The sequence below is a fragment of the Lepisma saccharinum genome, chromosome 1 (genome assembly GCF_977018435.1).
Source record: "Lepisma saccharinum chromosome 1, izLepSacc3.1, whole genome shotgun sequence".
NCBI classification, from domain to species: Eukaryota; Metazoa; Arthropoda; class Insecta; order Zygentoma; family Lepismatidae; genus Lepisma; species Lepisma saccharinum.
The window spans coordinates 172,575,034-172,587,566 of record NC_139229.1 but is presented as its reverse complement, the minus strand read 5'-3'; the positions used below and the strand labels follow the sequence as shown (position 1 = coordinate 172,587,566).

General features: G+C 38.0%; 1 protein-coding gene across 1 annotated transcript in view; it reads right to left on the bottom strand.

Moving 5' to 3' along the window:
- Positions 1-10,109, bottom strand: part of LOC146004063 (uncharacterized) — a 55,125-nt gene extending 45,016 nt beyond the window's left edge. The window contains exon 1 of the mRNA XM_083142691.1: positions 9,746-10,109. Coding sequence (XP_082998817.1) covers positions 9,746-9,823 — 78 coding nt within the window. The 5' untranslated portion in view covers positions 9,824-10,109. The remainder of the gene's footprint in view (positions 1-9,745) is intronic.
- Positions 10,110-12,533: the final 2,424 nt, after the last annotated feature.

Below are 12,533 nucleotides of genomic sequence, written 5' to 3'. Positions count from 1 at the left end.
CCACAGGTGTAAAATGTAAGAGCTGCCGGCAGTGTATTCTGCTTTTGACAGCTGGGGGTGTGCTCCGGTTCATGTTTTGATGTAGCTTTCAATTCTGGCATTTTTTTTTGTTAAATAAGAAAATATATGATCCGAAATACATATTTTGCAAATGTATATAGAATTCCCGGTATTATGGGCAGGCACATTAATGCATTCAAGGGACAGTACAACTAAAGTTATTTATTGCTTTATTGTTTCTCAAGGTGCCAGAAAAAAATGTCAATTTCCATCTGTATCTTATTTCCATTACAGACGGAATTATTCATTATGCAAATTAACAAAATAAGTCAAAAGAAAAGCTATAACTAGTTTTGAAGATAAACCAATCGTTACTGGACCTACAGTTTAAAGTGGGGTCATGGACGTCCCCAAGATTTTTTCCAGGGAGGGGCAAGGAAGGTATTTTTTCCCAGGGGGGGAACATGGCATATTTTCCCCAATAATAGTGTTCATCCCTCAAAAACATTGCTTAAATTTGAATTTATCATGTTCGTGCAATAATTAACACACATTATTGTGGCTGAAATTAAATTATATGTGTGAAATATGTAATTTTTGGTTGACTTTCGTTTTTCAGCCCCCCCCCCTTCCGGACGCCCATGAGTGGGGTAGAAATCACGGAGGAAAACCTCCGCCGTGGGGAATCAAACCCAGGAACCCTTGATTACAAGGCGACTGACTGCCTTAGTCGCTTGGCATCTCGTTAATAAGAAACAACCTTAAGGAATGAAGGCAGCCATAGTGATGCTGATGTTGATGACCTAAAAAATGACCTACAGATTGACCTTAAAATACTTTAACAATGACCTAATTTTTTTAAAAAGGACCTAAAAAATTTCGCGCTGAAAATGAAAACTTGTTTCATAAATTACAAGAGAGTAGTTGAATAATTCGATAAACCCCGTTGTTTGGTGGTTTAAACTACTGAAGCAATTAATTGCTAATGTAGTTTTCTTTATTTTTACTTCTTTACATATAATACATCCCAAGGTTTTTCTGCATTAGTAGGGCCTCCCCGATAGCGTAGTGGTAGCGTCGTTGCCTTGTAATCAAGGGGTCCCGGGTTCGATACCCAGTGGAGGCACAGAGGGGTTCGGGTCCCATTTTAAACTGTAGGTCCAGTCCCGATTAGCTTTACTGTGCATAAAGTGGACTTAAACTCCAAATCAATCAATTTTCTGCATTATTCATTCATCTTCTTTCAGAATGGACCTTCCACAATACATTCATTCATTCATTGTTTTCTGCCTAATTGGCAGGTTTTTCACTGCAATCTCCAGCTTTCCCTGTTCTCTGCCTTACGCTTCGTAATAGCATACGACCCAGTTAATTTAATATCATCCATAAGCTGATATCTCTTTCTTCCACGGACTTTTCTTCCTTCAACCATTCCCTCCAAGGCATCTCTTAGCAGGCAGTTTCTTCTTAGACAGTGTCCTAACCAGTTTCTTTTCCTCTTCTTGATGGTCTCCAGTATAGATCTTTTTTCACCAACTCTTTTCAGTACGGCTTCGTTTCTTACCTTGTCCGTCCATTTTACACGCTCCATTTTTCGCCATGTCCACATTTCAAAAGCTTCGAGTCGTTTCTCTTCATTTCTTCTCAACGTCCAGGTTTCTGCACCATATAGTGCTACACTCCACACAAAACATTTCACTAATCTCTTCCTTAGACCTATGTCCATGGGTCCACAAAAAACATTTTTTCTTCTATTGAAAGCTTCTTTTGCTATTGCGATTCTCATTTTCACTTCTTGGTTGCAGCTCATGTCACTGCTTATAGTGCATCCGAGGTACTTGAAGCTATCCACTTGCTGGATTCTTTCACTGTTTGCTCTCACATTAATATTCCTTGGTTTCCGTCCTATAACCATTGCCTTTGTCTTCTTTACATTAATCTTCACAATACATAACGTTACCATAATATTTTCACCCAAAAACGGGACATCGCAAAGAAGTCAGTTTGGCTCTCTTCCTTAATAATTGATTAGGCCTAATTATAAAATGATTGTTATTTTTAATGTTTTTTTTTATTTCTTATTAAAGTATGGATCACGTAAATGATACATCATAAACAATAAATGACCGCGCATATCTGACACACAACGCGAGATTTGTCTTTTGAGTTTGTGTCAAGACGCAGTAATTTAAATTATTTTTGCAAGTCCGTATTGAAACTACATGTATGCTTCTTGGCCATGCTTATTTACTGCTAGTGCTATACACACATAAAACAATACAACCCGCGGCGCGAGATGTTAAGCAGTAAATTGCTGTCTGCTTGAAGGTGCTCGATGACAATCAAACATTTTTATTGTTATAAAGTGCTTGAAATGCAGTTCAGCCAACGACACAAGTTGGTTTTAATAGTCGACTGGACGACCGGGGCACGCTTTTGAAACGAGACTGTCCTGGTCAAAACGGGAAGTATCCATAGGCATAGTTTTGTCCGTCCACTTGGGGTTAAAATTATGCGTGCTTTTATCCATTACGAAAATCATTATGGGTATTCTCCTTGGGAAACAGGTGTCCCCACATCATCTTATGCAAAGGAAATGAAATTGTGTTTATGTCGAGTGTTACTTTTGTAAAAGGAATAAATACACTATTATAGATGGATGCAAATTTAGTAAAGAACACATTTCTTCTTTAGGATAAAGAAGGTATAATTTTAGTGTACTAATATTGGGTAATCCATTGATGATGGTAGTGAACAAATTTTAATTCTGCAAGGCAAAGCACTGAGAAGCACTTGCTATTAGTTTCGTGAAAAAAACTAAGATATTACACAAATTATATAATTGTCTTATCTAAGTGCTCTTCTTTTTATCTTCTGTATAAATTCCTGAAGAATTCTTTGCAATCCGCTTCAATTTCCCTTTCTATGTTCAATAGTGTCTTACCTCATGGTTGACTTAACCATATTTTCATTGCAGTAAAAGGCCGTTCAGCTGTAGCTGAATACACTATGAAATGTTCAACATTTTGTGCATTGAAAATGAATCTCTACTCGGTGAAATTTGTGCCCCCACCCCTTGCCCCTGCCAACTTACGCCAATACTTTCGGATCTTAAGGAAATGTACACTGAAGAAATAAATTAGGGAAACGAAGAATTCCAGACTGTTACAAAATCGAGAACCTTGTAAGTTATTGAATTATTTGCAACAGGTGCGATATTCTTGGTCTCTGGACAAATTTGATTTTTTATTAAAAACACTATCATAGACCCCTGAAGTTCTGATCTAAACAAAATATAAAGAAGATCATACTTATACTAAACATGCACTGTAATAATAATTGATGGCGTGAATGATACAGAAGGGTTACCGGGTTCGGTTCCCGGTTGGTGCCCCAAAAATTTCGGCATTCACCCAGCGTCGTGAGGACAATTTGGAAGTTACTTGAAAAGAAGAAGTAGCGACTCCGGTCACAAAAGCCAGAATCAGCGGCGATGACACCCGATGCGCTGACGACGCGTCACCCAATGTGAAAACCGCTCTTGCAGGCCCTGGCCATTCGAGGGCTGTTGCGCCTCGGAGTTTAGTTTTAGAAGGGTATAGAAAGTTGCAATTTAGGTTATTATTCAATTTTCTTCTAAAACTAGACTTTTTATTGATTGATTTGTTTTATTTTACTTCGCTCTTCTGCCACCTTAGGCTCATCGCGATGACTTTTTAAAATGAGAATTCTCAACCAAACTACTTTTATATAACCCTGACAAGATGACTTCAAAAGGACACCAAGTATGACATTCAAAGTATGTTTTATAGGATCATTTTGAATATGCATCTTTTAATTTTCTTTCTCAAATTCAATGGTCTAATTCTGTTCGCTCGACACCTTACTTATACTATTAACAAACTCTTTAATCAAAAGGTGTAATCATCTTGTCATCTGACTTACTTTCACAAATAGTGTGAGCAATTTCAAATAATATCCTATCTCCGAAAGATGATTAACATTTCTTGCTGTTATATAACCAGCATAAGTACGTATTCTTACATAATAATCTTCCCGTGGGTTACTTGAAACAACGAATAATATTTTTAAGAAAAAATAATCTATCCTGAGATTCCTAGAGCAGCATTATTAGAAGTGATTTAGAAAATTCACTGCCCTCGAACAAACGAAAATTCAAATAGCTACGTAAGTTCTGGGCATCTGCATACATATTCGTGATGTGGCGCAAAGTACACAAATGACTTGGAAAGGAACGATTCCACTAATGAACTGTAATGTTCATTTAATAAAGTGATTGCGCGCGATTGAGTCGCTTCTACACGATCGCGACATTCAGGTGTAAATCCTTAAATGATCCGTACGCAACGCAGATCCGCAGAAACTAACTTTACTTTTTCCTAACTCCTTTTCCCCATCAAAACTGTTATTCTATTCAAATCTCTACAATGAATTGTTATTGTTATTTTTTAAGTCCATTTTATGCACATATAAGCTAATCGGAATTTGACCTAGAGTTTAAAATGGGATCCGAACCACTGTGCAATGTGCCTCCACCAGGTTTTTAACCAGAGACACCTTCATTACAAGGTCATGTCTCTACAATTTTATGTTCAGAAAAACTCAATTGCAGGAAGTCATTGTTGAAAGACTCCATTTATGTTAACACTGTATGCCAAGCCGCAATTGTTTGAAAGCAACATTATTGTTTACCGTGCGATCCAAGGTGGAATATCAATAGAAACAGTGGTGATATATTGTCTTTGAAGTCTTGTCCGCACATATGGTCCATCAAGTGCACATGGACTTAATCTTTTATAGAGAATAAATCGCACCCTGCATCTACCTTCTGTTGTATACTGCCTGCGTCAAAACATAATTTCAACTTATTTTCTTAAGTGTGACTCTCACACCACAAGAGCAACACCTGAAAGTTTCATGATGAATTTTCTAATTATTGTGCAGTTTCTCTATCGTTAATTTTTTGTGCATATGCCGCATGTGTTTAGGGGGGAGGGCTAATGTCCGGCTCTGGGGGCTTAGCCACCCTAACCCCTACCTAACTACGCCCATACGTCACCCTGACAATACAGTAGTAGGCCAGAATATACGGTTGTGTTTCGCATTCATCAGATTATATTATTTTGAATATATTGTGACCAAATTTACTTTAACACCACAGATTAAAGCGATAATAGAGGCCACAAAGGGAACCCCAAAGTAGGCTGGAGAAAGAATAAATTTACCACAATAAATTATTTAATGCATTTGCATTGTTAAACATTTCAGTTAAAATAATACTGTTCTCTTCCATTGACCGCATCTTCGATTAACGGCGAACTTGCTAAAAGGACTATGTCAGGAAATTTAAATATATAAGTTATGCTAGCAAATGCATTTAAAATTCACGAAGAAACAAGCGAGGAGGAGAAAAAGCCTTAAAATTGAAGAAAAATGCAATAAAAACCGCAAAAGAAATACTGAAAAATGACCTAAAAGCCAAAAAAGGCAGAAAAATGAAGAAAAAAAAATCAAAATGAAAATGTTTTCTGGCTCTAACTGAAGGGAAACGGGTTGATATATGGTTTCGCATTATTTTCAAGGCTCATAAAAAATATTATTTGTCATCAACTTGCGAGCCTCACTGATCATACTACCACTCAGGCAGGTAGCCGTGGGGTGGCTGGGGTGGCTGAAGCCCCTCCGAAATCCTACAAATATCAAACTTAAATAGTATATAGTGATAATTAAATTTTACTTCTTTAGCAGGACTAAACATTTTGTTAATAAGTTGTAATGTACCGAGAAATTCATCTTCAGGGCTTCTACCTTCCCCCCCCCCCACTTTTCGCCTTTAGATGGACTGCTGATAAGAGATGAGCCCCTCGCGAAACAAAATTCTGGCTGCGGGACTGCGTACTACTACTATATACTTATACTACGGCTTGGATCGAGAATGAAGTGGCCGCGGTGGCTCAGTCGGTAACGCGTCTGACTACCATGCTAAAGGTCCCGGGTTCGATCCCCGGCCGGTTCAAATCCGGGAATTTTTCTAACGATGGAAGCGGCCCCGGCGCCCACCCAGCGTCGAATAACATCACCCCCACTCACGACCGGATCAAGAAAGTGTGGGGCGTTACCCCCACACCCCCTATACGCCTTCATGGCATGGTGCTAAGCACAGGGGAACACTTTACCTTTTTTACCTTGGATCGAGAATATTACTCTAACGAAGTACCTGTGCACGGGCCCTAAATGGACTGGAGCGAGCCGGAACGGCGTTCCTGTTCGTGGATATCGGGAACCTTCCCGTTCCGTGTCGTCAGAAATGTCAACGGGCCATTCCAGTCCCTTTAATATTTCTCTTTCAAACAAACAAACAAAGCCGGCCACCGTTGCGGAGTGGTTAAAACATCGAGCTAAGATGCCACGGGTCCCGGGTTCGAATCCCGGCCTGGGCATGGATGTTTGTGAGTGTCCATTCATCACTTTCATCATATCATCACTCATCCCCATCTTCGGAAATTAGCCAAAAGTGGCACAAAAGGCGAACTGAAATAAAGCAAATCAATCAGTCAATCAATGTGAACTAAGTTGTTAATAATCTTTAATAGTAGCCTACATATTATAGCATTCATATAAGTTTCCCCTCAACGTGGAGATACGTTGTTGCCGCGAGGGAGCCTAGTAGAGTATGTTGCCTTCATCTTTCTCTGTGGCTTATGGTTTTCTTTGTCACTTTTTTTTTTGTAAATTACTATTATTATTTATGTCGTGTCATGTTGATTCCATTGTTCTGACAGATTAACCGAACAGTCAAATATTAAGTCAGTCAAAAACCAAATCCAATTCCTGATCATGCGCGAAATAACAATATGGAAATATCCCTCACTTACACAAATTGATAATTGATTTTATAACAAGTAATATTGACAGAATATATAATTACATTTAATTTTTTTTAAAATCCCCAGTTGGACGAGCTGACTACCATCCACGATTTCCGTGTCTTTAAATTTTAAAAAGGGAAGAAAATTCGAGAAGACTCTTTTCTTTGATTTTGTTTATTTTACTTCGCTTTTCTGCCACTTTTGGCTAATCGCGAAGATGTGGATGAGTGATGATATGATGAAATTGATGAAGGAACACTCACAAGGAACACCCTTGTCAAGGCCGGGATTCGAACCCGGGACCCCTGACGTTGTAGCTGACGTAGATCGCTGTGCTAACCACTCCGCAACGGGGGCCTGCTAAAGAAGATTCGTGTCAAATGTATTTGATACTATTTTATGTTTATGCAAATATTTTAATATTAACTTATTGATTGTAATCACTTCACTAGTCGTTATCTCGTTGCCAGAGACAAGAAAGACACAAGTTTAACGAAAATAAAGTGTTCTGTTTCGTGAAAATTTCCATTTCGAATCCTGACCTGTGCATTGTATTAGATTTGCCTTCCTTGAATTGATTTTAACTATTAATATTCTTCTTCAAACCAACAATAACTATTTCTTAACAATGAGTTCAGTACCTATGTGCTGTCAGTATCATAATAGTCAGATATGTCAACAATGTTTTCGCTCGTGACATCAAGGGAGACGGCGAAGACTCTCATCGCTTTGATATCCGAAACTAAAAATTAGAAAGTGACCATAATATTTTGGCCCAAAAACGGGATATTCCAAGGAGGTAAATTTAGCCCCCCCCCCTCCTCTCCTGAAAAATCGGTTGGGTCTAATTATAAAATTATTGTTATTATAACGTATTATTATTATTATTTATTGACATAAATAAATTATATATCAAAAACAATAAATCAAATATGATCTCCCGTTGGGAAAAGTATTATTATAATCTCGGTATGACTTAGATAGTGGTTCCTTTGATGTTATTCCTACGCGGAAGGAATGCCAGAAGTATTTATTAGGAGAACCAATCTTCTTGAGAAGTTTTATTCTTTACCAACCGTTCATCTCCCCCAAAACTTACCCCGCGTATCTGACGCACAACACGAAATTTGTCTTTTCAGTCTGTGTCAAGACTCAAGATGCTGCAGGAAATTAAATTCTCGTTGAAGGTCCGTATTGAAACTACATTGTTCTACGCTTCTTGGCCATGCTTATTTACTGCTCTACAAATAACGGAACGCACACAAAAAATACAAGCCCAGACGCAAGCTAACTTCACAATAAAAGTAAACTGCTATCTGCTCGAAAGTTCTCGACGACAGTGGAACATTTTGATTAGTAGCGGTGATTAGGGGCGAGGGGGTCAGTTGCCCTCCTACTTTTTGCAACTTTTCCTCCCGCACTATGTTAAACCTTATCTACCAAGGGAAAGTAAACTGTCCTTGCCCCCCCCCCCAGTTTTGGAACCCAATCGCAGCCACTGGTTTTGATTGAGTGCTTGAAACGCATTCGAGATCTTTTGCCACACGTGTTGCCCTTACTCTAATTTAAAAAATCCATCATCTTTTTTTCTTTTTTGCATGAAATGTCCCTCAAATTTAGACTTGGTTAACTCCTAAACTTACATAAAACGGGACAAATAGTGGGCTTTTAATAATATCAACGGGACGACCAGGACACGCCTCTGGAACGGGACTGTCCCGGTCAAAACGGGACGTACGGTCACCTTAACAAGAAACCACCAATTAACGTTTAAGACGGGTAACCATTGTAACGTCTAAAATGTAGTGACAACCCTCTGAGACGACGCCAAAAACTAAAATAAATCTTCAACAAACCTAACAGGCACAGCTCACAAAGTCAGTCAAAGCCCAGGAGAGAAGTTTGATAATCGGCCACTACTCAAATTTTCCCCTTTCCTCCGTTAATAGTACCCTGCACGAATAATTCTGAAGTGTATAAATGGAGTGATCTATTCCGAATCTATTAAAGCCAATACATTATTTTTACGTCTATATTGTTTGTTATTTTACTGAAAAAGCACACGGAAAGACCTGTGCCTTTCCTATTTGAACCAGTCTCTGGTTTAACACAACTGACAGGCTAATTTCAATACTATGGGGGCATGACTTATTTATGTTCTTTCATTATTTGAATTAGTCGTATATGTTGCTGGGAACCTGCAATTTGTTTTTTTTTTATTTTTTAAATAAACTATTATTACTCTAAATTCACTAAAAATTCACTGGTGTCCACTGAAGCTTCTTAGTAGCTTGTCGGAAAGTGCAAAGGATTACAAAGTTATTCTGTACATCTCATATGATTCGCTTCTTTTAACTACGGTGGAATGAGCTGGGTAAATAATGGCATCCAATTTCTAGGATATAAAAGTGTTTTGAGTTTCTGCACAAGAACTGTAATGAGGTTATAGGATAAACTGAATGACGCAAAGAAACAAAATGGAGAAATGTTGAGCAGAGTGGTGGTGTTCCACGCCTATTATGTACCAGTTTATGTCTCCGCTATAACACCATTCACAAAGTGCTTGAGTGTGTGCATTTCAACTTATTCCGAGAAAAAAAAGCATTCTTTTCATATCAAAAGAAAATCCATCGCTTAGAATGTTCTGCTACGATCATTTCTATGTGAATTCAAACCGAAAACTTCTAACTCATCCAAAAATTGGGTTATCATTGATGTGTGGTTAGGTTGTTAACACCTAAGACGACTTTCTTTTCTCCTGAAATATACGATAATAATATAATGAATACATGAAACGTTGTTCGAACTAGTTTCTGGCCTTGTTGCTAACTTTATTCTCGCTAGATTTCACTTACCTTGTTGGTCCAATCGTCCGACATCTGTCCACAGTTTTGGTTATTTAATAGTACGTAACGTGGATTTATAGAAAACATATCCACTTTGTAATTCACGAGGAACAAGAAAAGTTACTTCAAAATAATCACTGCTTTTACTGGTTTTCAAATTCGCCTTATGAACGTTAGGTGATAAGGAGCCTTTATCTGAGTACAGCAGGCAGCAATATAAATAAACAACTTATTTCCTTGGATGTCTGAATACACTGCACTCTAAAAAATAGATTCTCATTATTCTTATCAACAAAATTCTTGATTCCAAATAATAACGAACAAATACTGGTGTTATTTCTCTCACAATAAGACGGCTCCCACATAAAAACGATCCATTCTATAATCCAAAATGGACTTCGATATATTCTCAACCAATCGTATCAGCTGATTTTTTTATAAGATCATAGTGTTTAGGATTACTCGTTTCCTCAAAGCGTCAACATATAAGATACAATTTTACAATTATGCCAATGACATACTCGTATTATACTTAAAAATGGTCTAACTTCTGTTGCTATAATAGAATTTAGCTCAAGTTTATATCGATTTGAAACATCTTACTATTCAATTTTTCGATGTATTGTTTTTCTTTACATGTTACTAGACGGGTCTGTACAGTTTAGTATGATACAAAAGCATAAAAGGAGTGATTAATAAACTGAGCCGCAGATATCTGATGCTTTGTTACGCGAATGGAATTGTACAAAAAATATGAACAGAGTTTTTCTCGGCCCCAATTGCTTATTGTAGCAGATGAGCTTCTTTTAAGGAACATGGGACTGGTTATTCTTTGTCAGGTTATTCTTTGTCAGGTTATTCTTTGTCAAACTTTTCATGTGGGAGCGTCAGCAGCGAAGTTGTGTCCTTAGATAATTTCGTTAATGTTGCTGCTCCAAAGCTTTACATTAACCTCAAACGTTATTTTCGCTCGTCTAAATCAATAATAAAATTATGTTTCGTAAACATTTTAGATAATGTAGCAAGTCATAAGTTTCTGAAAATTGCATTCTTGTGAAGCTAAGAATTAATATATTAAAGCGCAACAGCAGAGTATCTAGAACGGGCTAAATATCGTATGCTTATGCACAAGTAACACTCAACTTGAAGCCATTTGGGTCGCTCATATCCAAGCCCGTATCCAGGACTTTTCTTTGAAGATGGCAGGAGGCAGATCCTAAAATGTGGAACAAAGAGAGGATTTGAAATGCTGTGGGATTGATTGAATTTGGTTATTTTAGGCCCCTTTATGCAAATTTCGGCTAATCGCGATGATGAAGATGAGTGATGATAGACTGTGATGAAATTGATGAAGGGACACTCAGAACACCCATGCCTAGGCCGGGATTCAAACTTCCTGGAGTCGTTACGCGCCGCGTTAACCATTGGAGATGTGACTAGGGTGACTTTTATCCGGACATGTCCTTTTTTAGGTGTCTGTCCGGCGTCCGGGCGGATTTTTTAGAAATCTGTAATTGTCCTCCTTTTTTGGAAAGAGTATAGCATTGACCATAGCAAATGTGCTGCATAGAGAATGCTTCCACACAAAACGATTATCATTTAAGACATATCACTTGGGGCGCGTTAAGCATTCGAGCAATGCTCTCCTTATTATCTGGGAGCGAGCACGATCACTTTCCCGGACCGAGTCATATGTACGCGTATTATTCATTCTAAGTATTGCTTTACCCTCCGAACGCGTCCCAGACTGTTGGAACGCACTGTGCAGTTCATTTTCGATTTATAGATTTCGTTCTTTTCACTTCGCTTTTCCGCCCCTTTTGGCTAATCGCGAAGATGAGAATGAGCGATGATATGATGATTTCGATGAAGACACACTCACAAAGAACACCCAGGCCCAGGACGGGATTCAAACCCAGGTGGGTGTGATAACCACTCTGCCACGGAGGTTGGCCAGTTCCTTTTCAAGTCATACATATGACTGCGATACAGAAATGGTCAGTCAGAATTTTGATTATTAAGTATATTTACTTTCATGAAATAGCGAAGCGAAAGTGTAAATTCAACAATGATCTCGCAAGATAATATCCAGCATTTAAAGAATGGAAGAAACGAATATGAGGTGAAGTGTAAGGTGGCTGTCACTTTCCCCTGCTGTTGAAAGAGTACTATTAGAAAGGTTTGTGGCATTAAAATCATATTTCTTAATCCCAATCTAAACTACATAAAATTTTAATTCGTTTCTCTTGGAAATAAGTTAAAGTGAAGCTATCGTGTTACACTTGCATTCACTTATGGATATTTCAACCAAGAATTTTCAAAGGAGTAAAATTCTGTGCTTCAAAATATTTCTTAGTTTTGATTGTCAAGTGTTAAAGAATGGATGAAAGATTGCTTTATTTGCTTAAAGGTAAGAGGTAAAAGGAAATTACTCAAAGAGATCATCTGAGAGGTATTTGTGAGCAAAGTGTTGATAGATATTTTATATTGAATAATTATGAGTAATAACAAACGTGTTGTCATTTTTTGCGGTGTCCTCTTTCTTATGACTTTGTCCTCCTTTTTAGCCATGCTTTGTTCTCTTTTTTTAATGTATGTGTCTGGTCACCCTAGATGTGACCACCAATGATATGGTAGTATTGCAGCTAGAGCTAAACATACAATTGTAGAGTTGCAGTATTATGGTCCAAAGAAACGGAAAAAGTTCAATTCACCGATAGATTCCAGCCCCACCCCCACCCCCTCGACCCGGCAACCAGCAACACAGTCACTTATGGTAGACTAGGGAATTACGGAT